This window comes from Python bivittatus, unplaced genomic scaffold, assembly GCF_059951505.1.
Source record: "Python bivittatus isolate LINGU-HERP-01145 unplaced genomic scaffold, Pbiv_v1 ctg000590_np1212, whole genome shotgun sequence".
In the NCBI taxonomy this organism is placed as follows: Eukaryota; Metazoa; Chordata; class Lepidosauria; order Squamata; family Pythonidae; genus Python; species Python bivittatus.
Genome location: NW_028277086.1, coordinates 11,873,886 through 11,901,444, shown reverse-complemented (window position 1 = coordinate 11,901,444; position 27,559 = coordinate 11,873,886). Strand labels below are relative to the sequence as shown.

Below are 27,559 nucleotides of genomic sequence, written 5' to 3'. Positions count from 1 at the left end.
CGGCCTAGCGCCACCGATTGGCCAGGAGTGGCAGAGCCGCGGGGAGCGCGGCGCGGCAGAAGGGCTGGAAAGGCGCGGTTCATTAGCATAAACCCCTCCCCCTTCTCATATGGCCTCCGCGCTCTCCTTCCTTCGCGGTCGCTGCGGCGCGCTCCTCGCTGGCTTCGCTCGGAGCATCCTCGGGCGCCCAGCGCACCTTCTGCGCCGCGGAGGTGGGAGCCGGTCCGAGCCCTCCGGAGAGCGGCGGGCGGATCTGAGGAAAGCAGTGTCGCGTCCTCCCGGAGGAAGACGAGCCCTGACGGTGACCGAGGTCTTCGCCTCCCGTTGGGGGGAAAAAGGGGGCGCAGCCCCAACCTCAAGCAAAACCCACACCGCCTTTTCTGGTCGCCCGTTCGGCCCTTGGGGACGCATCGAAGCCGGGGGGGAGAAAACCCCTCACCCCGTCTTCTCTCTCACTCTTCGTCTATAGATGCAGGTATTTTAAAGCCTCCGATGCGGGCGGGCTTCCTCTCAGTCTGCCTCCCCCCCTCCCCAGCTTTGGACCGCCTTCCCATCATCCCCAGCCCTCATGTTCAAGACACTTGGAGGGGACCAGCCCAGGGGAGACCGATGTAATCTAACGTGGCGTTTTCCATTGTGGCCAAAGGGCTGCTTCTGGACATGCCCCACCTGGTTTGAATGAAGCGTTCATTTTTTTATTTTTTTTAAATCAAATCTGTGTTTTCGTTCCAGGATCTTTTAAAGTGCTCGGAAAGAAGAAGGGGAAAACCCACCATGAAGGACTGCGGCACTTTTCTCATACTGGCTGGACCGGATGTTTTACTCTCTTAAACACGCACAGGGACAAGCAGGTTATTTTAGCTGCCCCTCTTGGTGGATGAAGGATTGAGCGCACTAAAATATATGCATGTGGTGGCACAGGCCTGCAGAATGCCCGACCAACAGAAATAAGTGCCACTGTTCTCAAGAAGACCTTCTAACCCAGATAGCCACATCCATTATTATGCCCGAATATCTGCACTCAGATACTGTTTTTTGTGACCAAAAGGGGTTTTGCACCAAACGTGTGGTAGTTAAAGACAATTAGGACAAGATGAATGAGCCTTACTGCAGTTTATTGACATGCGTCAAGGCACTCTGAGAGAACGTGTCAAGAGAGGTTTCCAGCTTATATTTATACTGTGTAATAAACACCTATTCTTCTTATACCAAACTAGTCATCGCTGAAGGCTGTGTTTCCTCCAACTATCCCTTGACTTGTGAAGTGTAACAAGATTCTTCTTTATTCTTAAGCAGCATGCAGAGCTGTATTTGACAGTATTCTGCGTAGCCTCTGCTAAAACGAACGTGTTTGAAACCTGTGCCTGAATTGCATAGCGACATACATAGTTAGACACATTATTACTTACATAGTTTAGACTGTGGTTATGCTGCCCAGTGCATTCTTTTCAGCATCTGAAGTGGAGCAGGACGACTTTGTTTCACAAAATGGTTCTTCTTGAAATACAGCACTCCTACAAATGCCTTGAAGTTTCCTGACTGCTTTGACTCAGTTTAAGTTTTCTTATACTTGTCTTTCTTGTCTGAAAGGGGGGCTTTATACATTTTTTAAACAATTTTATACATCTTTGGGCGTGTAAAGAAAAAGAGTCCTCACAATGTGGACTTTTCTGGGCATCGCTTCCTTTATCTATGTCTACAAGAAATGTGGAGATTTACTAAGTTATGCCAACAAGGAGGTGCTGATTTCCACATTGGTGTTCTTTTCTCTTGGCTTGGTGCTTTCTTATTGGTACCGATCGTGGGGACTCCAACAGCACAATAAGCAGCAACCTCATTGCGGAATGCTTTCCAATTTCCTTGCTGCCTTGCCATTTGTTGGCTTTTTCTGGACTAAATCCCATGCTGGTTCTCTGGAGACACTGCAGCTGAAAGGCAGAAAGGTATGTTGGATTTTAGCTGAATATTTTAAAAGAGAATAGTCTTGTTCCTTTATTTGGGAATGGAGAAAATACTTCTGATTGGGCTGATGCTGGCAGTGCAAACGCTATTATAGATTTATATTCCATAAGGCTTCTCGTGAATTTTGCTGAAAATTAAAATCTTCAGATTTTGAGGGTTCTTTTACTAGGGAAGTGTTCACTTACACTAAAACTCAGAGCTTTGAAACATTATGTTGAAGTTGCAGAATGTGTCTTACTTGTATGATCCTAGGATTTCAGATCTCAGCCAATTATTTCAGCTTGCTAGGATGAGGGCTGCAACTGTGAAATAACAGGTATATTATTTTCTTAAAATTCTGATTATTGATGTGAAGCAGCTACTAGCCTAACCTATTTAAATTCACTTGCAAGTTAGTCCCATTGGCTGGATTTGCCACAAACTAACTATTTGCCCCCTGCGCAGCACCGCCGGTTCCTCCCATCTAAACGGGAGTACCCATTTATCTACTCGCAGATGGAATAGCTTTCAAATTGCTGGGTAAGCAAGAGCTAGGACAAGGGACAGGAGCTCACCCCGTCCCGCGGAGCCGGGCTCGAACCGCAGGAGAGCCAATCATTTCTGACCGGCAACTCCCACGTCATTAAGCCCTTACGCCACCGCGTCCCTAATCATGGTTACATAAACCATGGATGTCTGTGTGTGAACACAGCCAGTGTTTGGATCTAAACCTAGCCAAACCTCCCCCAATGTGATTTTCTCCAAATGTCCTGGGATGACAATTCTTGGAAAGAAATGCTGCTGGGAACTTCTGTTGTCCCACATATCTGAAGGCAGAAAGAGGGAAGAGGCCATGTGATTCTCACATTACTTAAATCAGCATAATCTTCCCTAGTCTGCTGGCCAATCAATATGTTGGATTCTAATTTTCAGTAGCGTGCTATGTTCGTTAGTTATGATTGATGGGAATTGTAAGCCAGCCTACCTGGAGTGGTGTGGTTAGTGCTGGAGAAACAGAGAAAGTCCCACATACAGTCACTGAAACTTCTAAGGGAAGAGTTCTTGGGTAGCTGAGGTGAAAAACACCCTTTTCAAGGCACATGGGAGCACCATTATCCAGAGGGGTCAGTTATATGAATTATATAATTATTCATACACACACACACATACACACACACGTACATGTTCATATATGTTCATATAACAGTTATATGAACATTATATGAATATGGCAGGGCTGAAATGTTTAACTTTTGCATTAACAGCAATGCCACCTACAGACTAGAGCAGCGTTTCTCAAAGTGTGGTCTGGGGCCCCTAGGGGTCCGCGAGGTCAAATAAATATTTTAAAATTTCTTAGTTTTAATTTCTAATACAGTAAATATTGATAGATACAACCTACATAAACCAAAGCTCTTTGGGGTCTTCAGTAATTTTTTAGAAAGTAAAGGGATCCTGAGACCAAAATGTTTGAGAACTGCTGGACTAGAGTATAGTTACAAAACTTGAAATACTGTATACAGGCAGTGAAAGGCAGTGAACATTTGAAACTTGGGTGAAATCTGAGGTAGTTTTCCCTTCTCTGGTATGATTGCTTACATTCTGTCACCCTTACTGACAGTGTGGAACTTAGGACGAGTTTATGAATTCATAATGCCCACAGGCCTTGATATGAGAACCAGGTAACAGGGTCTTCTACAATCACTACTAATGTTTTGGTTATCTACTTTTAAAGAGGCAAACATTTTTAAAAAATCTGTGTTCCTCATGGTTCAATACCTTGTAAATCCATTTGTAACAAGCACATTTTAAAATAAATTCAGTCAATAGATTTATAATGGCTGATGTGGGTCTTCCGAGCTGTGGTTATTTGTGGGCTGTGTATATCCGGGCTGTGATTTATAATTAGTGAACTCTACTTTTCACTATAGTATACTAAACATACTTTCATAAGCAAAGCAAATTAGTAATGAAATAACTTTATCTGAGGTGCTGAAAATTAAATATTTCAGAAAGCCATTTTTCATTGTTTCTAAATTTATGAAAAGTTTACATTTTTACATGCAATGTATCTACGCTACCACTGGTTACCCTTGCTGGAGCCACTTGTATTTTGAGTGTGCCAATATATTGTATGTACCTCCTAGTTGGTGGGTGGCCAAAAATACGTTGGATTTTAAGGTTGTATTTGATTAGAGATTCTGGCTTGCATAGAATAGTGTGAGCAAGTTTGGAATAAATGACTTTGGTTGCACATGTGGCATACTAACCAGATGTGCCAAACTGACCAGTACTGTGCCCTTACTGTGCATTGGTATGATTACATCTGGTAATCTAGTTTGTTCTTTCTTAATCTTACTAAAAAAGTTATACAGGTAGTCTTTGACCTACGGCCATTATTTGTTCAGCAACTGTTTGAAGTTATGACAGCACTGAACAAATGGTTATGAGTGGTCCTTGGAGTTCCGGCTGTCCCAGCACCCCCGTCATCACATGATTGTGATCTGGACACTTGGCAACTGGTTCGCACTTATGACTGCTTGCAGTGCCCCACTATCAAATGATTGTTATTTGCAATCTTCCCTGCCAGCTCCCCCACTCTTAAACAAGGATGCCCCCACGGTGTGAATGGAATTAAGAATAAAAGTGATAAAATTATTTGGGATGAAATTGAAATGAGGGAATACTGGAAGAATGATTTTAGAGAATAACAGTGATACATTGAAAAATTGAAACATGCTGTAGATGTTACTGCCTGGGAAAAATGATGAAAAGAAAGTCATAAATACTGTGAAATTGTTGAACAGTGGTAATGTTGTAGAAATAGGTGGTATAAGTGGAGAAATGTTAGAATATGGATGCAGTTTGCTTATAGAATGACTCTGCAGTTTGTTTAATAGGTGTGTGAAGGCTGTATCTGTGCCTGACAATAGAAATAACCCCATTCTTTCCCTATACACAGAGAGAGGTAGCAAGAAGGAATGCAAAAACTGTACATTCTACTGAGTGTGACGGGGAAGATATTTGGCAGAATTCTGACTGAAAGAGTTCTGTCAGTTAGCAAAATTTTGCAGATGCAGTGTACATAGTTATGTCAGTTAGGAGGTGTGCAGACTGCATTTTGGTTTTTAAGCAGGTTATTGGCAAATGCACGTGAGAAAGAAAGTTTATTGTAAATTTGTTGATTTAGAGCAGTGTTTCATAAAGCTTGGTTCTAGGACCCCAGGGGGTCCCCCAAGACCCTTTCAGAGATCCTCAAAATTAAAATTATTTGCCAGATACTGAAGATCTTTGCAAAAATTTAAAACAATGACACTCTTCTCATTATTTTTTTTGTTAAAAATAAAGGTTTTTTTCATGAAAAATATTTTATTTGTGTTAATATCTAATGGGTTTAATATTGTTATTTTTTGTGATTCAATAAATAAATATTTTATAAATGCACCAATTTTAATTTTTAATACAGTAAATATTGATAAATATAACCCATACAAACAAAAGCTCTTTTGGGGTCCTCCATAATTTTTAAAAGTGGGAAGAGGTCCTGAGAGCAAAAAGTTTAAGAAACACTGATTTAGAGAAGATGTAGGATAAAGTGAAGAGGCTTGAATTTGATTGCTGAATTCGATAAGAGTTTACATGATGGAAGTGAAGTGTGCATGAAAATTAAGGAAACACTTAGGAAATGGTTTGATCCTGAGCAGGGAAGAAAACAAGGACGTATGATGTCCCCTTGGTTGTTCAATATATTTATTAATTAAAGTTTAAGGAATCCTTATGATGTTAGAACTGTACTGGTTGGGAACATGAATATACATGAACTTGGGTATGCAAATGATGCCATGTTGTTGGGTGCGAACCTGAACGATTTACAATCCATTTGAGATAGAGTGCATGATGCATGAGAAGTACAGATTTGAAAATTAATGGAAGATAATTGGGCTTGACAGCGAAAATGGAGTGAGCCATTGCAAGCTGTACACAGGTGATGAAAAACAGAGCAAAACTAAGATCCTTGAGAGAGATGAGGTTTAAAAAACAAAAGGAAGCGTACGATGTTGCATATGGCTGTGATGGAAGCAAAGATGGTTTGCAAGATAAAAAGTAGATGCATAGTGAATGGTGGTATAGATCAGTTCTGGCTGTAGTTCCTTTTCTTACCTTAGGCCTTTAGTTTATTTGACTTACTGGTGATTATTCCTTTTTTCACTCTGCCTAACATTGCTTATTTGAAAGGGAATAGGCCAATGAGTATCTATGTAAATATGCATCTATGATTTACTGTATATAAATTTGAGGGAATATAGTCTCATAGGAAGAAATATCTGCAAGATATATCCAGTAGTACGTTAGAAGTCTGATGTAACTAGTTTACCTAGACTTTAGATCAGAAATATCTGACAAAACCATGTTTAGAATTAACTGAAACAATCTACTAACCTGAGGGCCGAAATTCTAAAAATGAAGAGGCCAGGAAACAGAGGGGAAATTGTGAATAATTTAACTATGCTGCTGTACCACTATTCTGTACAGTACTCAAAAATCCAGTACTCAAAATCAGTAACTCCTTCTCGTTTTCTCATACTTCATTCCCTCCATTCCATGGCATCCACAGCACAAACGCCAAAATGACAACACTTGGGCAGTGATGAGATCACACAAATGCTGCCTTTTGCCCCCTTTTATCTGGTGCAAGTACTTAAGCCCTTAAATTGTGTGGGATAGATATCTTGGTTATCCAAAAATACCCCTCAAATACTGTGCTTAATTGGTAATCTGTGACTCAGGATTTTAGATGCTTTAAACTGAATGTGACTAAATCTGCAGCATATCCAGCGGTCATTGTAACAGCCTAAATGCATTTGATTTTCTTCTTTCTGATGCAGGGTAGAAGGGAAGTCATTCCTTCACCTGACAGTACAACAGAAACTGCTTCGGTTTCAACAGCCACTCCTCAGTCTGATCCAGAAGTGATCATTGTCGGGGCTGGTGTTCTTGGCTCTGCTCTGGCAGCAGTATTGGCACGGGATGGAAGGAAAGTGACGGTAATTGAGAGAGATCTGAAGGAACCTGACAGGATTGTTGGAGAACTCTTGCAGCCAGGAGGTTATAACACTCTAAAAGATCTGGGCCTTGAAGGTATATTACTATTGATAAAAACACTTGGCTTTCATTCACAGATCTCGGAATAATGCTTTAACTGCACTTGTTTGAGGTTCACTCAACAGCCTTATTCATCTTTTCCATCTTTACTTTGTATTCTTGTAATTATTATAAAAACCTGAAAACAAATAATGCCAATAAAACTCCTCTGTGTCTGTCATCTTGTGGACAAAAACAGTTAAACAACCTAACTTGCCCTTAAATTCATGGCTCATATTAACTGAAAAAAGAAGGGAGAAAAATCATAAGATAAAAACCAAGATGGAGAAACATAGTCAGCAAAGGAAAGCTTCTATAGCTAGAAGAGAAGAAACATGATTGAGCTCATCATCAACATTGCTTGTTGGATATTGCCCTTAATGTAGGTAAGCAGAATGTGTGATTCTGAACCTGAACAGAGTGATTCTTATTCTTCTATGTCCCACTACCAGTTTTCCTGCCTCACTAGGTACCATTTACATATAAACATTGAGATAAACATGCCATCTTTTCTGTGTTATTTCCCCATGATATTGCCTTTTTCATCTCATTCCCAATGTATCAGTGAGACACTTTAAGTGGTCCTTAGCTGTTCAAGTGTTAGTTTTCCAAAATTATCAAAGAGGACCCTCAAATCTGACTTTCTCACCTATTACCCTGAAAGAAAGTTAAGTGCAGTGTCTTGAAACAGAGGCAGTAGAGAGACAATAAGGATCAGCAACAGCACAGCAATTGTCCTGCTATAGTAGCTTTCTGTCAATTCAAGAATGGGTATATGGCACTTTAACAAAGCAGTTGGGAAGGGGCCTAGGATTGCAGAAAATGGAGGACTGCTAAACACCAAAGTATGTGTATAAACTTTATAGGTTACAAATTATGCTTGGGATGAATGGACTTCAATTTCAAAATTTTTTAGCAATGGGCTGGCTTTAACATTCTGGGAATTAAAGTTCGGTGTAATTGAAGGAAGCCAGATGGGAGAAGGCTAGGTTACTGTGTTGTGTGGGGTTAACTAATTGTGAGTTATTCAAAGAAGCATCCCTAACAAAGAGGACCGAACTCATAGAGTGGTAGGTTCTCTTCTCCCAGAAACTTTCTGGGTCTTCACACTCTGGCCCTACAACAGCTTGGTAATTCCTGCTGCCACCATCTATTTGCCAAGAAGATTCTTCATTGCGTGTCCTTCCCCACTAACCTCTAGGGTAGAACAGAGAGAAAGCTCCCTCACCCTGCCACCTTTCTGGCAAGTGAAAAAGATAAAAATGTAATAGTGCCCCTCTGCCCCCGGCCATATAGTGTTGGGGCACGTCACTAGGAATATCAACCCATCTTCTACTTTCATGGGAGGTAGACAAATCTCACAATAGATAAAGATGGAACTTTATTAAAAAGGAAAGCAAAAAGATGTATAGAAATCACTTTTGAACTTTAAAGCCTTAAAATGGTAAATGTATAGTGTTGCAGGATCTAGAATATAGTGCTGTCCAGGCTATAATATACCCCAGTTTGCAAACTAACACATCCCCAAAAATCACAAAGATGACAATGATCCGTTATAGTCCCATGGGCTCCAAGTTTTCACAGAGCTCAAAGAATTTGTCAGGAAAATTATTATCTCAAAAAGATTTGAAAGAAAGGAAGTACCCTCATACACAACCGGGTATGTGCATAAAAGTCTAAAGTATATACATTCACTGAGCTTTTATGTGGATGTAAAGAAAACTGAACATACACAGAGAAAATAATTACAACACAGCTTCTGGCTAAAATTTACTGAGTTCTTAAGTATACAGTAACCTAAACATTGCTGAAACAATGTTCTCTTTGTTTTTTCCCCTGGGTTGCTCCTGTAGGTAATTCCTGCTATTTGTCAGGGCTGTTGCGGAGATGGTGTACCTGAACTTGAGGACAGTAACTTCTTTTTCCATTTCCCTGGATTCTGCCTTGCTCTTTTAAAAGAACGATGTTTTTTTCCTTTCTAGAAGTGTACGAAATAGAGGGAATCTCTGGATTATATGAGCTACAGCCCATGCCTGAGAAAAGGCGTGGATTCAGCCTCAGTCACTGTCTCCATTTAGACTGATTGAAAGGTTGCTGTACTATGAATCCTGACCATACCACCAGTCAGTGCAGATGTGTGTTTTTATGATAGCTTGCTCTTCCTAAATCTTCCTCCTCTCTCTATTCATTTGTTTTACAGATGCTGTGGAAGGTATAGATGCTCATTCGATAAACGGCTATATCATCCATAACCGTGAAAACAAGGCAGAGGTTGAGATTCCTTACCCTTGCACAGCAGCTGGACAAGTACAGAATGGAACAGCGTTTCATCACGGGCGCTTCATCATGGGTCTCCGAAGGGCAGCCATGTCAGAACCCAAGTAAGTATAATAAACTGAAGTCACGATGCAAGCAGGTTAGGCCCAGTGTTCAGTTTGCCTTATTAAGAGGCATCCGTCTGCTTTTCATTTTAAATGTGCTTTTCTTTTATTCATTTCATTTGAGAATCACCTCTACGTTTTTTGGAGTTAACTAGAAGAAGCATTTTAGATATCAGTTGGATTGGTTTTTATATGTTCTTTTAAGTAAATTCCTAGAAGTTATTAATCTATAAACATTTTTTTTTTGTTATTTTAATCACCAGTGTTATAAAATGTTGCTCCTGTTTAAGGCTAATTTGTCGTTTTTGGTATACCGACAACCTGAAAGAAAAGAATAATTTCTCTAAATTAAAAAAAAAGGGTCTTGCTTGACATAAGTAAGCTGCCTGTCCAGTGAAAATGTCTTGGATTTGAAGGGAGAAATGTAATTCAGAGTATGCATGGATTTGTGCACTGCATCTGTCAGAAGCACCTTAAAGCAGTTGTGTCTTTTCCTGGGCTCATGTGATTGCCCTCACAACTGCAGTGCAGTCCTGGGAAAGTACAGATTTGGCTAAATGTTGTGGAATCAAAACTCAGGACACAAATGCAAAATAATCAAGGCTTCACTGCAGTGTTTATTAGACAGTACATACTGGAGGGGGACCCCACCAAAGGTTGGTGGGAGACACTCCCCATAGGCAAAATGGATGCCCTGATATTTATACAGTTCTACAAGAAGGGGAAGGGAGAAGAACATATACATATTCCTTTGATGATGCAGGCATACCTAACTGAGCAATACCTCTCAAGTTACTTTCTGCCCCTGTTCTTGTCTGCTATCTACAGGGACAGAACAACTGCTATCTATAAGGAAAGCAATAGTGTCAGAGAGGAAGAAACAAATTGGTCCAAGGTGCCAACTGCCAGGAAGAAGGCATCCTCCCTTACGTTGCTATGGGGATGTTTGTGATAAGGAGTTTACAATCAGCCTAGTTCACACCAGCTTCAAGGATGCTGCACATTCCTTTATGTTTCAATTTTATTAAGGCGATCCCATTCGTCCGAGGCCTCTAAAAACTAGCTTCTTTCACCCAAAGATTCACCCAATCATATATTTTCCTCACAATGTGTTTTTTATGTGTGCTATGTAAGTGTCCCCAGGCACTCTGAATCAAATTTCTTTCTGCAAATAACAACCCTAATATCCAGAAAGGTATGTTTGTTAAATATGGTAGAAGAAAATGTGATTTGTAGAAACTTCTTCAGAGGGTAGAGGTTGGAATTTGTTGTGATACCTAGGGCGGTATTTTTCAACCTTGGCCATTTTAAGATGTGTGGACTTCAATTCCCAAATTCCTCAGCCAGCTGGGTGGGGAATTCTGGGAACTGAAGTCCACACATCTTAAAACGGCCAAGGTTGAAAAACACTGGCCTAGGAGAGTGGTTTGCTTTGTGCACTATTGCAAGACCTGAATGTCCAGGCAGGAGACACATCATCCTGGAGAAGGCCTTCTAGGTGGTTGCTAGGTCATACCAACTGGACAGCATGGAATTAATCCCTTTCCTCAGTTTTTTCTTAAACTAATTTTATTTCACTGTTGACATCTTAATATCCTCTTTCTTTCCTTTATTTCTCCCTTCAGAAGTCCTCTTTTCCATATAACTGTTTTGTCCAAGATCGAATATAATTGCATATTTTATTAATTATGAGGCACTTGTATATGAAAATAAAAACCACACATTTAGAAAAGGAGGTTGAGGTACTTCCTCCTATATTTCCCCACCATAACCCTGTGAGGTAGGTTGGGCAGAGAGAGAAGGACTGCCCCAAAATTGTTCAGTGAATTTTTGTGGTTCAGGGTGAACTAGACTTTAGATCTCCCTGTTCCTAGTCCAGCAGTTTAACCACTATACCAGCCTGGCAGCCAGACTAGATTATATAGCCTAAAATCATACACAGGATTAAAAAGTTATACTATGCCTCCCCCCCCAACCCCACAAATCACCATATTATATTTGTACAAGAAGGGATCATCTACCTATTTATATAATAGAATCCAGAGTTGGAAAGGGCCATTTAGGCCACTGAGATCAATTTTTGCTCAATGCTGGGATTGGAATTAAAGCATCCCTGGTAAGATGGTTCTCTAGCTGTTGCCTGAACTCATCCAGGGAAGGGTAGCCACCACTTCTCCTGATCATTGGTTCCACCTCCCTATTGAATCATGGACAATCCAGTTCCCCAGGCTGGCTTTTGTAATGGTATGTAGGAATGACCTTGGGAGACAGGAGGAAGAGTCACAGACTAGATCATCATCATGCAAATGATATCTCAGTCCACAGAAGCAGAGGGGACATGGGAAGCGTTTCAGAAGGGACCCTCTCTAGTTTTCTGAACAGTAAAAAGAGGGGAGAAATACTTTCCAACTTGCAAGATTCTGTTAATGCGACCTTACGGTAAAGATAGAGCTAGTATTCATTGTTGTCCTTCTTGTCTGGACTACCTCAAAGGTCTAATAGCTATTGCAAAAGTGTGCCTTGTGCATGTCCTCTTCAAGTGTTTCATTCTGGCATCTTGGCATCTCTATCTTGGGTGTAATCCCTTTTGTTTATCCTCTTTAAAGTATTAACTCTAGCAGAACTGGTTATTTAAAATTGTGTTGTGGGGACATAGCATTTTCATTTAGCATTAATTGATAAAAACTGTTCAAACTCCTTTTTGTTGCTATCAGAAAAGACATAAGAAAGAACTGTTTCACAGATCTGTAGTCATTCTCTATTGCTTGCATCTGACAGAGGCAAAGATAATCAATTCCCTTTCCTTTCCTCTTATCTTTTCTTTACAATCTGGTGCATGGAATTACATGGACATCTTTTTTTCTCTGGAGCAAGTTATAACCTGTGCATTGATTCTTATAATTATTCTTGCTCTTTGCAGCAGAGGTGTTCAGTTCAGTTCAGTTACAACAGAATAAAATTTATACTATGCATGTGCATCTTTCTTTTTTTAAAATCTGCTTTTTTCTTCAGTGCAAAATTCATTGAAGGGACAGTGATACAATTGCTTGAAGAAGATGAGTGTGTAGCTGGAATCATATACAAAGATAAAGAAACTGGTGATACAAAGGTGAGATTTTCCAGCTATTCTGGTTATTCCAGTGCTCTGAAATGTCATAACAAATTAAAGCAGATTGTAATTTATAATCAGATAACTTACTGAGCTGATAGAAATAGAAACCATACTTTGAATTAGGCTATGTGTTATATAACTTACAGTGAAATTATCGTTTTTACAGCACTTACTGTTGGATGTAAAGATGTGTGCAGGGTATAGATTGAGGAGTATATAGATTTGTGAGGACATAGCAGGTGAGAAGAATTCAGTTTAGAATAAAATATTCAAAACAATATTCATTTATTTCTTTCTCACATAGTACTTTGCATTTCAGGTATTTTTGTTCTGTGGTTTAATAAGACTACCATGGCAGTTGATATAAAAGCAGGAGTCTCACTGCTAGAAAAAAATAGGACACACTTTTCCACGTTTCTAATGCAGGAGTACAGCATATGAGTTAGCATTCAGGACCCATAGAATACACTTCTGCCATTAGGATATAGGCAATATGAAGAAGAGTGGTTAACAAATATCTTGACAAATTTGCCATATTTATAAAAGTAGGCTATAAACAAATGGGGGAGAGGGCCTGTCAAAACCAGTCAGATAACAGGTTGCATGTTGTGATGCAAGCCCTGCCGCTGTGTAACTGCATCACGATCACATGCATATTGAAAAGGGGCAGGGCTTGCGTCACGAGATTCTGTCAGCCATCTTGCTGATTTTGATTTTGCTTGGTGTATATTGTCAAACTTTAAATCAATATGGTGATTTAGTCCCTATTTACTGCATTCACTTTGTATTGTAGGAGCTCCATGCACCCTTAACAGTGGTTGCCGATGGTCTCTTTTCCAAGTTTCGAAAGAATCTCATCTCCAGTAAAGTTAAAGTCCCCTCTCATTTTGTAGGATGCATTTTGAAGGTAAGTATTTCATAAATCACAAAGCATATTATTATTAAATTTGGATGCTTGTGGGTCTTATTACCATCTGCACAGTGTTTTAAGTATTCTTTTTGCTCTTATCTCCATCCAACCTCACAATAATTTCTAATAGCAACATTAGTTACTGTTGCTACTTCTTCGCGCATACATTTTCTTTAAAGCAGTTTAATCCTGCTCTTCAACCCCAGAGCCTCCCAAATTGGCTTGCAAAGAGTCATCTTCATGCATGAGTTGGGGAGAAGCAAACTACAATGGGGAGAAAACACACAGCTCAGTGAAATGACTTCTGCCTGATGATGGTTGTGGTAGAGCCTGTTGGATTTGGTCTTTCAGCCTTGTTGAAAGTATGACCCTGTGGGTTAGTTGTCAGCCAAAAATTACCCATTGCATTCAAGGCAGAGCAGGAGGGTCCTGGGAACTCTTTTTTAATAATTTTTTTTTTCTTTGTCTATAAAGAATTCTCCTCAGTTTAAAGCCAATTATGCCGAGCTTGTTTTAGGGAATCCTAGTCCAGTGCTTATCTACCAGATTTCTTCCAATGAAACTCGAGTTCTTGTTGACATTCGAGGTGAAATGCCAAAAAATCTTAAGGAATACATGGTTGAAAAGATTTATCCACAGCTACCAGGTAAGAACATTTGCGCGGGGTCTTATTATCCTTATGTCAGTGACTTGTATAGCAGTTCAGGTGGTTGTCTTAGTGTTTTAGCTGAAGAACTGAAGTTGACCTTGGAATTGTCAGCGATCTGATCTTCATTCTCTTAAGTGTATTCTCTCCTGAATCTTGACCCAAGGACAAATATTTTGGAACTCATGCAGCACTGTTGTTTGTCTTTTTACAGAACACATTCAAGAGCCTTTCCTAATAGCAATACAAAATGAACGTATGAGAGTGATGCCGGCGAGCTTTTTACCACCTTCTCCTGTTAATAAAACAGGTCTGTGAGCAAAGCATAGAATGCAGAAAACATTACAATCTGACCAAAGGCTTGGGAACACTGATGGGATTTTTTTTCTCTCAGCAGAACAGAATGCTCCTTTCTGGTGCCATTTCAGCCAGGGGGCCCTTTTTTAAAGGCTTCTGAAATAAAGTGGCCATGTATTTGTGAATCACAGGGTCTGAAACTCTTTGGGGCGTACAGAATTATTTGAATATTTCTTTGCACCTCAGCCAGTTTTTTGGCCATTGCTAATAATCCTTCCCCTTCATGGATCACTGCCTTGTCGTGGTGAAGGGGCTTGCGTAACTCAGTGAAGCCATGAGCTATACCGTGCAGGGCCACCCAAGACGGACAGGTCATGACAGAGAGTTCTGACAAAATGTGGTCCACTGGAGAAGGAAATGGCAACCCACTCCAGTATCCTTGCCAAGAAAACCCCATGGACAATGTTAAAAGGCTAAAAGATATGATGCCGGAAGATGAGCCCCTCAGGTCGGAAGGTGTCCAATATGCTACTGGGGAAGAGCGGAGGGCATTTCCAAGTAGCTCCAGAAAGAGTGAAGCGGCTGGGCCAAAGCCGAAAGGACGTTCAGCTGTGGATGTATCTGGAAGCGAAAAGAAGGTCCGATGCTGTAAAGAACAATATTGTATAGGTACCTGGAATGTAAGATCTATGAACCAAGGCAAGCTGGATGTGGTCCAACATGAGATGACAAGATTGAACGTCGACATCTTGGGAATCAGCGAACTGAAATGGACGGGAATGGGTGAATTTAATTCGGGTGACCATTATATCTACTACTGTGGGCAAGAAACCCTTAGAAGAAATGGAGTTGCACTCATAGTGAATAAGAGAGTGGGAAAGGCAGTAATGGGGTACAACCTCAAAAACGACAGAATGATCTCAGTGCGTATCCAAGGCAAACCATTCAATATCACAGTCATCCAAGTCTATGCCCCAACCACTGATGCTGAAGAAGCTGAAGTTGACCGCTTCTATGAAGACCTACAACACCTTCTAGAACTAGCACCAAAAAGATGTCCTTTTCATCATAGGGGATTGGAATGCTAAAGTAGGAAGTCAAGGAGTAATCGGAATAACAGGCAAATTTGGCCTTGGAGTACAAAATGAAGCAGGGCAAAGGCTAATAGAGTTCTGTCAAGAGAACAAGCTAGTCATAGCAAACACTCTTTTCCAACAACACAAGAGACGACTCTACACATGGACATCACCAGATGGTCAATACCGAAACCAGATTGATTATATACTTTGCAGCCAAAGATGGAGAAGCTCTATACAGACAGCAAAAACAAGACCAGGAGCTGACTGTGGCTCAGATCATGAGCTTCTTACTGCAAAATTTAGGCTTAAATTGAAGAATGTAGGGAAAACCACTAGACCACTCAGGTATGACTTAGATCATATTCCTTGTGAGTACACAGTGAAGGTGATGAATAGATTTAGAGGATTAGATTTGGTAGACAGAGTGCCTGAAGAACTATGGACGGAGGTCCGTAACATTGTACAGGAGGCAGCAACTAAAACCATCCCAAAGAAAAAGAAATGCAAGAAAGCAAAATGGCTGTCTGATGAGGCTTTACAAATAGCTGTGGAAAGAAGGAATGCGAAAAGCAAGGGTGAAAGGGAAAGATATAAGCAACTGAATGCAGATTTCTAGAGAATAGCCAGGAGAGATAAGAAGGCCTTCTTAAATGAACAATGCAAAGAAATTGAGGAAAACAATAGAATGGGGAAGACTAGAGATCTCTTCAAGAAAATTGGAGATATGAAAGGAACGTTTAGTGCAAAGATGGGCATGATAAAGGACAAAAAAGGCAGGGACCTAACAGAAGCAGAAGAGATTAAGAAGAGGTGGCAAGAATACACAGAAGAACTATACAAGAAAGATCTTAATGTCCCTGATGTCCACGCTGGTGTGATCACTGACCTTGAGCCAGACATCCTAGAGAGTGAAGTCAAGTGGGCCTTAGGAAGCATTGCTAACAACAAAGCTAGTGGAGATGACAGGATTCCAGCTGAGTTATTTAAAATACTAAAAGATGATGGTGTTAAAGTGCTGCACTCAATATGCCAGCAAGTTTGGAAAACGCAACAGTGGCCACGGGATTGGAAAAGGTCAGTTTACGTTCCAATTCCAAAGAAGGGCAACGCCAAAGAATGCTCAAACTATCGCACAATTGCACTCATTTCACATGCTAGCAAGGTTATGCTCAAAATCCTACAAGCTAGGCTTCAGCAATATATGAACCGAGAACTACCGGATGTACAAGCTGGGTTTCGAAGAGGCAGAGGAACTAGAGATCAAATCGCCAACATTCGCTGGATCATGGAGAAAGCACGAGAGTTCCAGAAAAATATCTACTTCTGCTTCATTGACTATGCAAAAGCCTTTGATTGTGTGGATCACAACAAACTGTGGCAAATTCTTAAAGAGATGGGAATACCAGACCACCTTACCTGTCTCCTGAGAAATCTGTATGCGGGCCAAGAAGCAACAGTTAGAACCGGTCATGGAACAACCGATTGGTTCAAAATAGGGAAAGGTGTACGACAAGGCTGTATACTGTCACCCTGCTTATTTAACCTATATGCAGAGTACATCATGAGAAATGCCAGGCTGGAAGAATCACAAGCGAATTAAGATTGCAGGGAGAATCATCAACAACCTCAGATATGCGGATGATACCACCCTAATGGCAGAAAGTGAAGAAGAACTAAAGAGCCTCTTGATGAGGGTGAAAGAGGAGAGTGCAAAAGCTGGCTTGAAACTCAACATTAAAAAAACTAAGATCATGGCATCTGGACCCATCAATTCCTGGCAAATAGAAGGGGTAGAAATGGAAGCAGTAACAGACTTCATTTATTTGGGCTCCAAGATCACCGCAGACGGAGATTGCAGCCATGAAATTAAAAGACGCTTGCTCCTTGGGAGGAAAGCTATGGCAAACCTAGATAGCATATTAAAAAGCAGAGACGTCACCTTGCCGACAAAGATCCGCATAGTCAAAGCTATGGTTTTTCCAGTAGTAATGTATGGCTGTGAGAGCTGGACCATAAAAAAGGCCGAGCGCCGAAGAATTGATGCCTTTGAACTGTGATGCTGGAGAAGACTCTTGAGAGTCCCCTGGACTGCTAGGAAGTCAAACCAGTCAATCTTAAAGGAAATCAACCCTGATTGCTCATTGGAAGGATCGATAATGAAGCTCAAGCTCAGATATTTTGGCCACCTAATGCGAAGAGAGATCTCTTTGGAGAAGACCCTGATGCTGGGAAAGATTGAAGGCAAAAGGAGAAGAGGACGGCAGAGGATGAGATGGTTAGATAGCATCACTGAAGCAAGGAGCATGAAACTGAGCAAACTCAGGGAGGCAGTGAAGGACAGGAAGGCCTGGCGCAATATGGTTCATGGGGTCACGAAGAGTCGGACACGACTTAACGACTAAACAACAACAACAAATAATCCTTAGCCTTTAGAGCAAATCCCTTCAGAATTAAGTTGACATCCTCTCTGTACCACAGTAAATGTCCGAATATATTTATTAGTAAAATACTAGTTGATTTTTGGCCATTAAAGATGCTTTAATATGGATTCCTGTAGCAGGCAAGGTCTTAGACTCAACAACCTAATTGACAGTATGAGAGTATGTCATAGGGACTCCGAGAAAGTGACCACTGCAGGAGGGCAATTATATTTAGTACATCATTTACAGCAATTCATATCCTTTGTATAATGACATCTTTACGCATGAGTTTGATGCAAACTGCCATGAATGAGATCATTTGTATTATTTGACAATACTAAGCGATGATGTAATTCACCATGAATGACAATGCAGTTTAATGGACATTTGGGAGTAACAGATACCTCCTTCTCCCCACTGGTTGGTAAAATTGAGGCTTACTTGTAGCTTTACCAGCCAGTCATTTAACAATTGCATTATAGGTTTTAAAGAAACCTTCCAAAAATTTAGATCGCGTTCCAAAAAGTGCATCTGTGCAGTTTTGATTTTAGGAATCTTTCCCTTTTAGGAGTCCTCCTCCTAGGAGATGCTTACAATATGAGGCATCCTCTGACAGGCGGAGGAATGACTGTTGCTCTGAATGACATCAAGATTTGGAGGTGTTTGCTGCAGACCATTCCGGACCTGTATGAAGACTCTGCTCTATTGCAAGTAAGATATATATTTTTTGTTTTATACAACTTCAAGTAGGCATTCTTTTTTATACTTTAAATCTTTTTTCATCTGAATGAATAACACGATGTAGCACAGTAATGGAAAATACAGTACAATGTAAACAGTGTAATATATTTGTACAAATGCTGAATGAATACTGGCCAGAACCGAGTGACAGCAGAGTTCCAGAAATTTCATTTCAGAAATCGAAGCCTTTGCTGGCTGCTTCCTTATTCTCCCGGCATCTTCCAGACCTCAGATCCAACTGGACAATGAATGGTATTGTTGTGAAAGTGACTGAAGCTCACAGGCTCCTTTCCAGACATAGAGTCAATATGGGAAAGGGAAAGATGCTGTCTCTGGCATGTAGGCATGGAGATATATGCACAACCCCTCCCTTGGTTAGCGAGGGAAAATTTGAGGGCTTTTGAAAATAAGAGCGAAAATTCCAAAGTGGATAGAAGAAGATGATACGTGCAAGAGCTGGGAACAGGAGTTGGCTTAGAATTGGCTTTTTCCGGCTTCTGATCAAAATAGGCTTTCCAGAAGAAGGAATATTCTAGAAGAAGGTAAATGAAGCAGAAGGAACACTTGTTTTAAGGATTTTCTACTTTTGTAGAGTTTGGTAAATGTCTAGCTAGAAGCTGTCCTTTTGTTACGTGTGAGGCTAAGTAACTCTGTTTTTCTGGACAATTATAGGATGTTGGTTGCTTAATGTTAGCTTCCATTCATCCACTTCAGACTGGGCATGAATTTTCCTTTTTCTTTTAGAATCTCTTTGTCATTTACAATAATAATAATAATAATCAGAAACTATGCATTCTTCAAGACCATGGTGGAATCCTGCTAGGACTGACACCGGGAAGTCACAGAAGGAGCTTATAGCAGAAAGCACTCAGTTCCTTGTCCACAAAGTAAAAAGAGCACATACTACTTGGTGTAAACATAATGGAGCCAATGCAGTCAGGAAAATAAATATTTGGAGAATTTGAAATGGGCTGGCCTGCAAGTCAGGCTGGATTCCTGTCTGTTCAAATTTATATCTTACCCTGTGCTTCTGACAACATGGTCCAGTATCGATGAAAATGTAGGCATGTGAAAGCCTTAAGCTGCTTTGTTGTTTCTGAAAAACCCAGTCTATCAAAACCCAAGCCTATTGGTATTCTTGCTGTTCTGAATATTTCTACTTTTTGCTGACAGATTTCAGGGAATACTGGCACCACAGAGGTAAAAGTCAGACTTGGTATAAATCATGCATAAAAATGCTACCCCTAGGTTTTACCATTTTAAAAATGTGGATATGTTATATAACATGGTAGAAGAATACATAATGGGGAGAGGATCTATGACATAACAAAAGTATTATCTGCCTAAGAGTTATATCAAATTAAATTTTCAAGTGATGGAAAAGAGTTCCAATGAGGCTTCCAGGAAAGCTGCTGCCAGTATCAGTAGATACAAAACAGCTAGATAAGCAGGATGTTCGTGGACATCCTCCTGTTGGGCAGCTCTTGAGATGACTTCCCATGGTTACCACATTAGCAACTTCCTCTACCACTTAAATTGTGTGCTGGAAATTACATTGGGTCCTGATGGCATCAAGCATCTACAATATTTATCTTTTACAGGCCAAGAAGACCTTTTACTGGACAAGAAAGAAGTCTCATTCCTTTGTTGTGAATGTTCTTGCTCAGGCGCTTTATGAATTATTTTCTGCAACAGATGGTATGTGCTTTTTCAGAAATGCATTTCCTTTCAAGTATTGTTCTTCCCCTTCACTTTGGAATAATTATTTGTGTTTCATCCTTGTTCCTCTTCCTGCTGTCTCTTTAATTCTTAACTAATCGTTGGTTTGAGTTAACTATTTTCCTGCATGTCAGTCTTGCTCCTGTCAATTTCTCATCTCCTGCATGACCCTTTTGAAATACTGGCATTTTTCTCTCAGGCTTTTTCCTCCATATCCAACCCTCTTTACAGATAATCAAATAATTATTCAGTTCCTGTACACCTATTTATTTTTATGTTGCAGTAATAAACTATATATTTGATCAATCTTATTTTCTGGTTGATTACTTATCTTGTTGTCCCAGTTCTGGCCATAGTATGCTGCGCATCTAGGGCTGGGGCTTAGAACATGGACACCCCTCTTGGAACCCAACAAAACTTTCAACAGATTTTATTTTTAAGGTTTGTTTGAAAGATAAAATGAAATCAAGCTTCTCCTTTAATTTCAACAATTCTGTAGAGCAGTGTTTCTCAACCTCTGCAAGTTTAAGATGTGTAGACTTCAACTCCCAGAGCCAGCATGCTGGCTGGGGAATTCTGGGAGTTGAAGTCCACACATCTTAAACTTGCGGAGGATGAGAAACAGTGGAACAAAAATAAAAACAATAAATAATAGGTGATATTTGAAAATAAAAGTAGCTGGTACCCAATATTCTGGAAGTTAAAGGATTCAGTGGGAAACACCTCACTGGTTTCCCTTCTGGTACCTGAATCTTTTGTGACTGATCATACTATATGCCAGCCATTTTGTAAGAGCACCCATATCTTGCTCCTAAAAATGTGCCAAGTAGCACTATCCTCTCCTGCTCAAATTGTGGCTCCTGATCTGAGCCAAACATCCAAGTATATCCATCATAATGACATAACAATATATGTTAATGACTGCACACTTGCAGAAGAACAGCCCCCAAAACATCATGCTGCTGCCAGGTCAATTCCATCTGGTAAAGGTTTTGTTCACATATATTGGATAAGATTTTAAAGGGAATGTTGGAGGCAAATATGTACTGCCATGTATGCTGTAAAATTTGTATGTTAATTTTCTTATTTTGCCTGGCCTGTTAAGATGATTTCATGTTACATTTGTTTGACAGATTCTCTGCACAAGCTAAAGAGAGCCTGCTTTCTTTATTTCAAGCTTGGGGGCAAGTGTGTATCTGGTCCAGTTGGATTGGTTTCCATGTGAGTTGGGGTAGCTTTTTCCAATTCTTGTTCAACTTGTCAATGGCAACAGTTGTAGTTAGCATAGCCCACGACTTGCCCTGGGAGTCTTTAGAAAGAGACACATGGAGGATAATGATGATTGACAGAAGGGGCCAACATGAGTTTTCTGGCTAGACAATTAGGGTAAACAAACCAACCATGTACCATGTTTTATTTAATTGTTCTTATTTAGGGCATAAATAGCTGTCTTCTACTATGTCAGAATATGGAGGTTGAATGTAGTCTTTCCAGTTATTGGCTCCTTCAGCCTTTTAATAGAGGTAAAAGTGATTAAATCTTTTTTTTGTAATAATTTTATTAAAGGTTACAAATATAAAGGTAAAAGAGTAAGGCAAACTAAGAGAAATATAAAAACGAGGAAAAAAAGAAAAGTTCAAAGAGAGAGAAAGAGCAGAGATTAAATCTAAGATCTTCCACATATAAAATATTTACAACTGAGTGTGGTCCCTTGAAGCACCTATATGACCCTAAGGCCCTTGAAAATGTAAAATGTTAGAATTAGCGATAAAACTGGTTTGCCTGCTTACAGCTGAAATAAGCATTGTATAAAAGAAAAGAGCAAAGGGAGTATGGGAATTGAACAGGAAAAAGCATCTAATTACAGGATTTCAGAAAACAGAACAGATTTTAGGTTATTGAAGAATGGGAGTAACTGAAATGGGCCTAACAAACAGTCAGAAACTAGCAACTTGTTATGCAACTCTATAGAATTATCCTGCATTTTAAAGAAAGTTTATATGGAAAAGCAGAGAGAGCTGACATATTGCAAAATGCGATTTGGGTTCTAAGCCGTCTATGGAAAAGTTTAAAGACACCCCCCCCCCCGATATTTACCTTTTAAATTATTCTATTATCATGCCATTTTAATGGACGATCTTTTCATAGTTTGTAGTATTTTGCTCACAAAGAATACATTCGTCATGGTTTATTCCTCCTACCAAATCTTTCTTTACAGTTTGTCACCGAAGCCCTTTGTCCTGATTGGCCACTTCTTTGCCGTTGCCCTCTATGCCACTTACTTCTGCTTCAAGTCGGAATCTTGGATCACCAAGCCCCGGGCCGTTTTCAGCAGCCTCGCGGTGATGTACCGGGCTTGCTCTGTCATATTTCCACTTATATATTCTGAAATGAAATACCTCATCTACTGAATACAAAGAGGCAGAGAGACAGGAAGAGGAACCGCTTGGATTTCTTCACGTCTTCCAGATGTGTCTTGTCTCTTAAGTCAAAATGACAACAGCAGCAACAGAGCGGTTCTGCTTGGTATGCGCTGTTGGCACGAGATCTTGCAGTGGTGATTTGAGGTTTATAAGCACATAGATAATCTTGTCAAACAAGAGTAGATAAAAAAGCATTCTAAACTATGGGAGGGGGGGGTCACAAAAGTTACTTCTGAAAATAATTGTCTAGCATATTGGGGGGGAGGTTTGGCAGACTGTCAAGCTCTTCCCTTTCCTTGTCCCTCTGATTTTTGAGGCCAGGACTTAAAATATTAAATAATGATATCTCTGGAGCTACTGCTTTGGACTATGGGCATATGTCCAGAGATCACAGCTTAGAAATCCCCCAAACTCAGCACATTTGTTTTCTAGTCATATCGACTTTGCCTTATTTCCACCTCCATGTGCTGGCTGACCAGCTCCTCTTCCCTCTGTTTCCCTCTACTTTTCTTGGGAAAGAAACAGGAGTTTGTCCAGCCTCTTAATAGTGTCTTACAACAATGGCAATCACATGTCTGTATGAAATTCAAGTTATGGGTCATCCTGCCAGGAGATGACATACCTAAAATTCATGATGTTGCTCATGTTAGGATGGTAAACCAGACATGGGCTATACTGTACTGCCTGAGGCTGCAGGTAGAAACTGGCTTATCTAAATGACCTTTCATACCAAATTCACTTTGTAGAGAAATCTGAAAAACTATTTTCCCTTGCATCTTGTTTTTTAAAAAATATAGGGATTTATTTATTTATGGAGGAATGCTTAATACTGTTGAGCTTTCCCTTGCAGTCTGAAATGATATAGCCCAGGGCTTACCCCCTCAGGAAGAACAAGCCAATCCTGGAATTTATGTAATGACAGCAGTGAATCTTTGATGCCTTCATATTGCTGGCTTAATTAGAACTGCCCGTTTTGAAGGGTTAGGAGTAGGGAACCTACGGTCTTCAAAATGCTGCACTACAGCTTTCATAAGTGATGGCTGGGGCTGATGGAAGTTGGAATCCCAACATTTCATTAGGGCAAGGTGGATGGGAGAGGGGAAATTAGTGCAGAGTGAGGGGTGATGTCTGTGGATGGCACAGTCTCCATTCTGTTGTGTTTCTGGGGAGAGAGTCAAGCGTCATGATAAACTGAATGATTTAGCTATTAGGTATACTGAGATAAATGGGGTATGTGTCTGTGTTCTCACACACACACACACACACACTTGTGTATGTTACCTTGTACAAATAAAGTTTCTAAAAGATACTTGCAACAAACACTTTCAGCTATTATAACAGAGATCGCTAAAATGCCAGTTCTGGCAATATAAATGGCCCTGCCCTGTTATGTTAATAAAATAAATGAAACTAAGAAGGGCAGTTCAATCAATTTAATAAAGCATCTGCAGCTCTTACATGTGTATTTCTTCACTGATATTTTCTGGTGTTAAGCTTTTCTGTCAAGTAAAATGTAAACATATATTCAATAAACATACTTTGTTTTTGTTTAAGTTCTGGTAAATATTCTAGGGATCTTTTCCTTTTTAAAATTATCTTCCATTCGTTTGCAGAAGGAAGGGGAACCGTCTTCTGACAGGTCCAAAAGCATTCTTGGGGGTGGGTGGCTATAAGAGGTTTGCTTGGTTTTTAAGTGGGTGTCAGGAGTATGCAGCACCAAGAAAAAAAAAAAAAGATTCGGAGAGGGCGGAGCTGGCGTCGCGGTGATACGGCGGGCGATCCTGGGCTCCCAGGATCGCAGCTGATATCTCCTCCCCCGGACGGTCCCGATGGACCTAAGCCGTCCCGTAGAGATGGCGAACGCAAAGGGCGCGTCCCGCGGATCTCAGGGACGCCGCAAGTCCCAGATCGATCCCAGGAGAAGCTCTTGAAGCCGGCGGAGGAGAGGCAACCAAAAATGGCTGCGAAAGCCGGGACAGCTCCAAAGGAAGAAGGAAGAGAGGGGTGTCAACTGGGTGAGATGGACTTTTACTATTCAACTATTCTTAGAGAACACCTTAAGTAACTTAAAGAGATTTTTAAAAGTGAAGAAAAGTGGATTAAGCGGCGAGATTGAACCTTATAAAAAAAAAAGAAGGGGGAGAAAATTTTTTTTTTCAACTTTCCCTTTTTAGTGGAATTGGCAAGATGTTTTTCTTTTAAAAAAAAAATATATTTTTAACTGGATTGGCTTTCTCTTTTTAATATTCAATAACTCTTTATTTTAAGCCTTTTTTTTTACTAAGATTTCTTTATTGTTATAAGAAATTTATATTTTTTTGACTTTGAAATGGGGAAAGTGGAGTTAAGAGAAAGTAAATGAAAGAAAGTTGCACTGCCATCTAGAGGCTCGACTTAGTGTTTTCTTTTTTCATTGTGACGCACGCTCAAGGACTCTGTGCTTTCTAAAAAGATAGTGGGATGTGCATGTTTATACAGGTGCCATCCGTAACTATAAACAAGAAAGTGGAGTTGAAAGCGAGTTTGAAAATATTAAGATGGAAAGTTTGAGCTAGTCACAAGAGCCTTGATTAGTGGCAGTAGCTCTTTTTTCTGCTAGAAACTCTGCTTTGCTCTCTATTCCCCCCCCAGATGGATTTTTTTTTTAAAGAGACTTAGCCTTTCCTCTCCTTTCCTTTCCTTTTCTTTTTCTTTTCCCTTTTTCCTTTTTTTTTTTTTCTTCTCTTTTTCCTTCTTTTTTTCTCTTATTTTTGGCAAGAACAAAGATAAAGAATCCTTTGACTCAATGAAGGTTTATCAAGATAATAGACTATACGAGAAACACAATGCAGAAGAAGATCTTTAAACTATTGAGGATGACTATAAAAAATTGGAAGAAGAGCTGCAGAAATCCTCAAAAAAAAAAAAAAAAAGAAAAAAAGATATTAAAGCTAAAATGGACTTAATTAAACATAAAACGGGATCATTGGAAAAGGAAGAAATAGTACAAGAAATCAGAAACATTAAACAGAATTATTGTGAGGCCTATAAACTGAGAATTAAAAGGGTTAATCAACTGATAAATGAAGAGAGACAGATTTGTTCTTGGCACTGAGGGTGAGAAAAAGATTATACAAGATCATAATGGAAAATTGTACTAAGAATGCACAAAAAGAAGTAAAACAATATTGAAAGAAACTACTGCAGATGTTTAAAGAAAAAATGAGGGGAATACAACAATGATGGAACTGACAGAAGCTTCTAAAAGCAGAATGTTCAAAAGGACATTTATTATTGCTTTCTCTTATCCAATAATATAGAAAAAGGAATAAACAGCTAGATATTTTGGGATATTGAATGAAAAGGGTGAACTCAAAATTATGCAAGCGCTGGAATAAAGTATAAATCTGAGATATATAGTTAAAAATTGTATAACATGTAGTGAAGAATCTGGTTAGAACTGTAACCTGGTTAGAACTGTAATTGATACTGTAACTGATATTGGTTAGAACTGTAACTCTTAAGAATTGGAAAAATTAAAAAGTACTTATGCAGGAGGAAGTTATTGAAAATTATGGAATGTGCAGAGATGAGTTAAATTGAGATTTGAAACTAGAGTAAGAAGATAAGTAATTTTATATGACACGGGATTTGTTTTTATTAATGATTAGATGAGAAAATATAGTAATGTAATGGATTAGGAAATTTTATAATAGAAATTTGATATTAATTATTATATATATACACATATAATAGATAGATGGAAATGTATTACTAATCCTATTGAAAGTTAAAATTTCTTGTAATATATGATTTTATAGATTAGCTATGAATGATTAATAATTGTTAATTGATATGTATACAAGTATATTTTGAATAGATGATATGAGAATTTAAGATTACGAAAGGGGCACCAACGAGTTGGTAACTGGTTGACACACGGTATAAAATGGAAGATGCTTTTTTATGCCTTTTTATGTTTTTGTTTGTTCATGTTTGTTTTGTGTTTGTTGTAAAAATAAAAAAAACAAAAAAAAAAGATTCAATTAGAATAAAATCAATTAAACTAGTAGCACTATGGCTGTTATCCATGTATTTAATTTTTTTTTTCTGTCTTGCAACTTTTAAAATATTTTAAAGTGTGCAACTTTTAACAGGACCTTGGGGAGTGGTGAACATCTATATTTTTGCCATTTGTTATTATTGTAGCCCAGGACTTATAATAAACCTTTGTTTTTCTGATAATTTTTGTGCAACTCTTAATTTACCTTTCCAGGTTCTGTAGGGTTGGGATCTGTGTTAGTCGCAAATTGGATGTGAATTTTCTAGAGTGAGTCTGGTGAGAGAGGAGGCTTCCTGTCTTCGGTTGTGCGCAATGGGGCTCACAAACTATGAATGCTTAAATGTGGTGAGATTATTTGTAAGAAAATTTGGGATAATTGGCTACTACGATGACAAACAAGGGTTAGGGTTTGAGTTAGGTTTAGTTCTGACCAAGTTAGCTGCATTAAAATAATGGTAATGCTGCAGATAAATATTGTGATTTTTGCAATTGTAGACTTTCTTTTTTTCAGCAACTTGTGACTTTGCTAATTGCTATTGTTTGGTAGTCACAGTTCAAAATTAATTAAATTTTATTTATTTATGGCAGCTGTGTGGGTGAGGATTGAAGCTTTACAGCCTGGTTCACTCAATGATGTCATGTTGTAGAAAGTTGCTAGATTGTGCTATTTGAGTCAGTATGTGTTGTATGTTTGTGTCAGAATCCT

At 39.5% G+C, this 27,559-nt stretch overlaps 1 protein-coding gene across 1 annotated transcript; it reads left to right on the top strand.

The window, feature by feature from the left end:
• The first annotated feature begins 122 nt into the window (after positions 1 to 122).
• SQLE (squalene epoxidase) lies at positions 123 to 26,352 on the top strand. The gene is made up of 12 exons (XM_088148973.1): positions 123 to 475; positions 733 to 1,943; positions 6,828 to 7,080; positions 9,284 to 9,464; positions 12,477 to 12,573; positions 13,370 to 13,483; positions 13,961 to 14,132; positions 14,347 to 14,442; positions 18,497 to 18,639; positions 20,271 to 20,367; positions 21,522 to 21,609; positions 22,607 to 26,352. Exons 2-12 carry the CDS (start codon positions 1,659 to 1,661, stop codon positions 22,797 to 22,799), a joined length of 1,719 nt encoding a protein of 572 aa, XP_088005099.1. The 5' UTR covers positions 123 to 475; positions 733 to 1,658; the 3' UTR covers positions 22,800 to 26,352.
• The last annotated feature ends 1,207 nt before the right edge of the window (positions 26,353 to 27,559 follow it).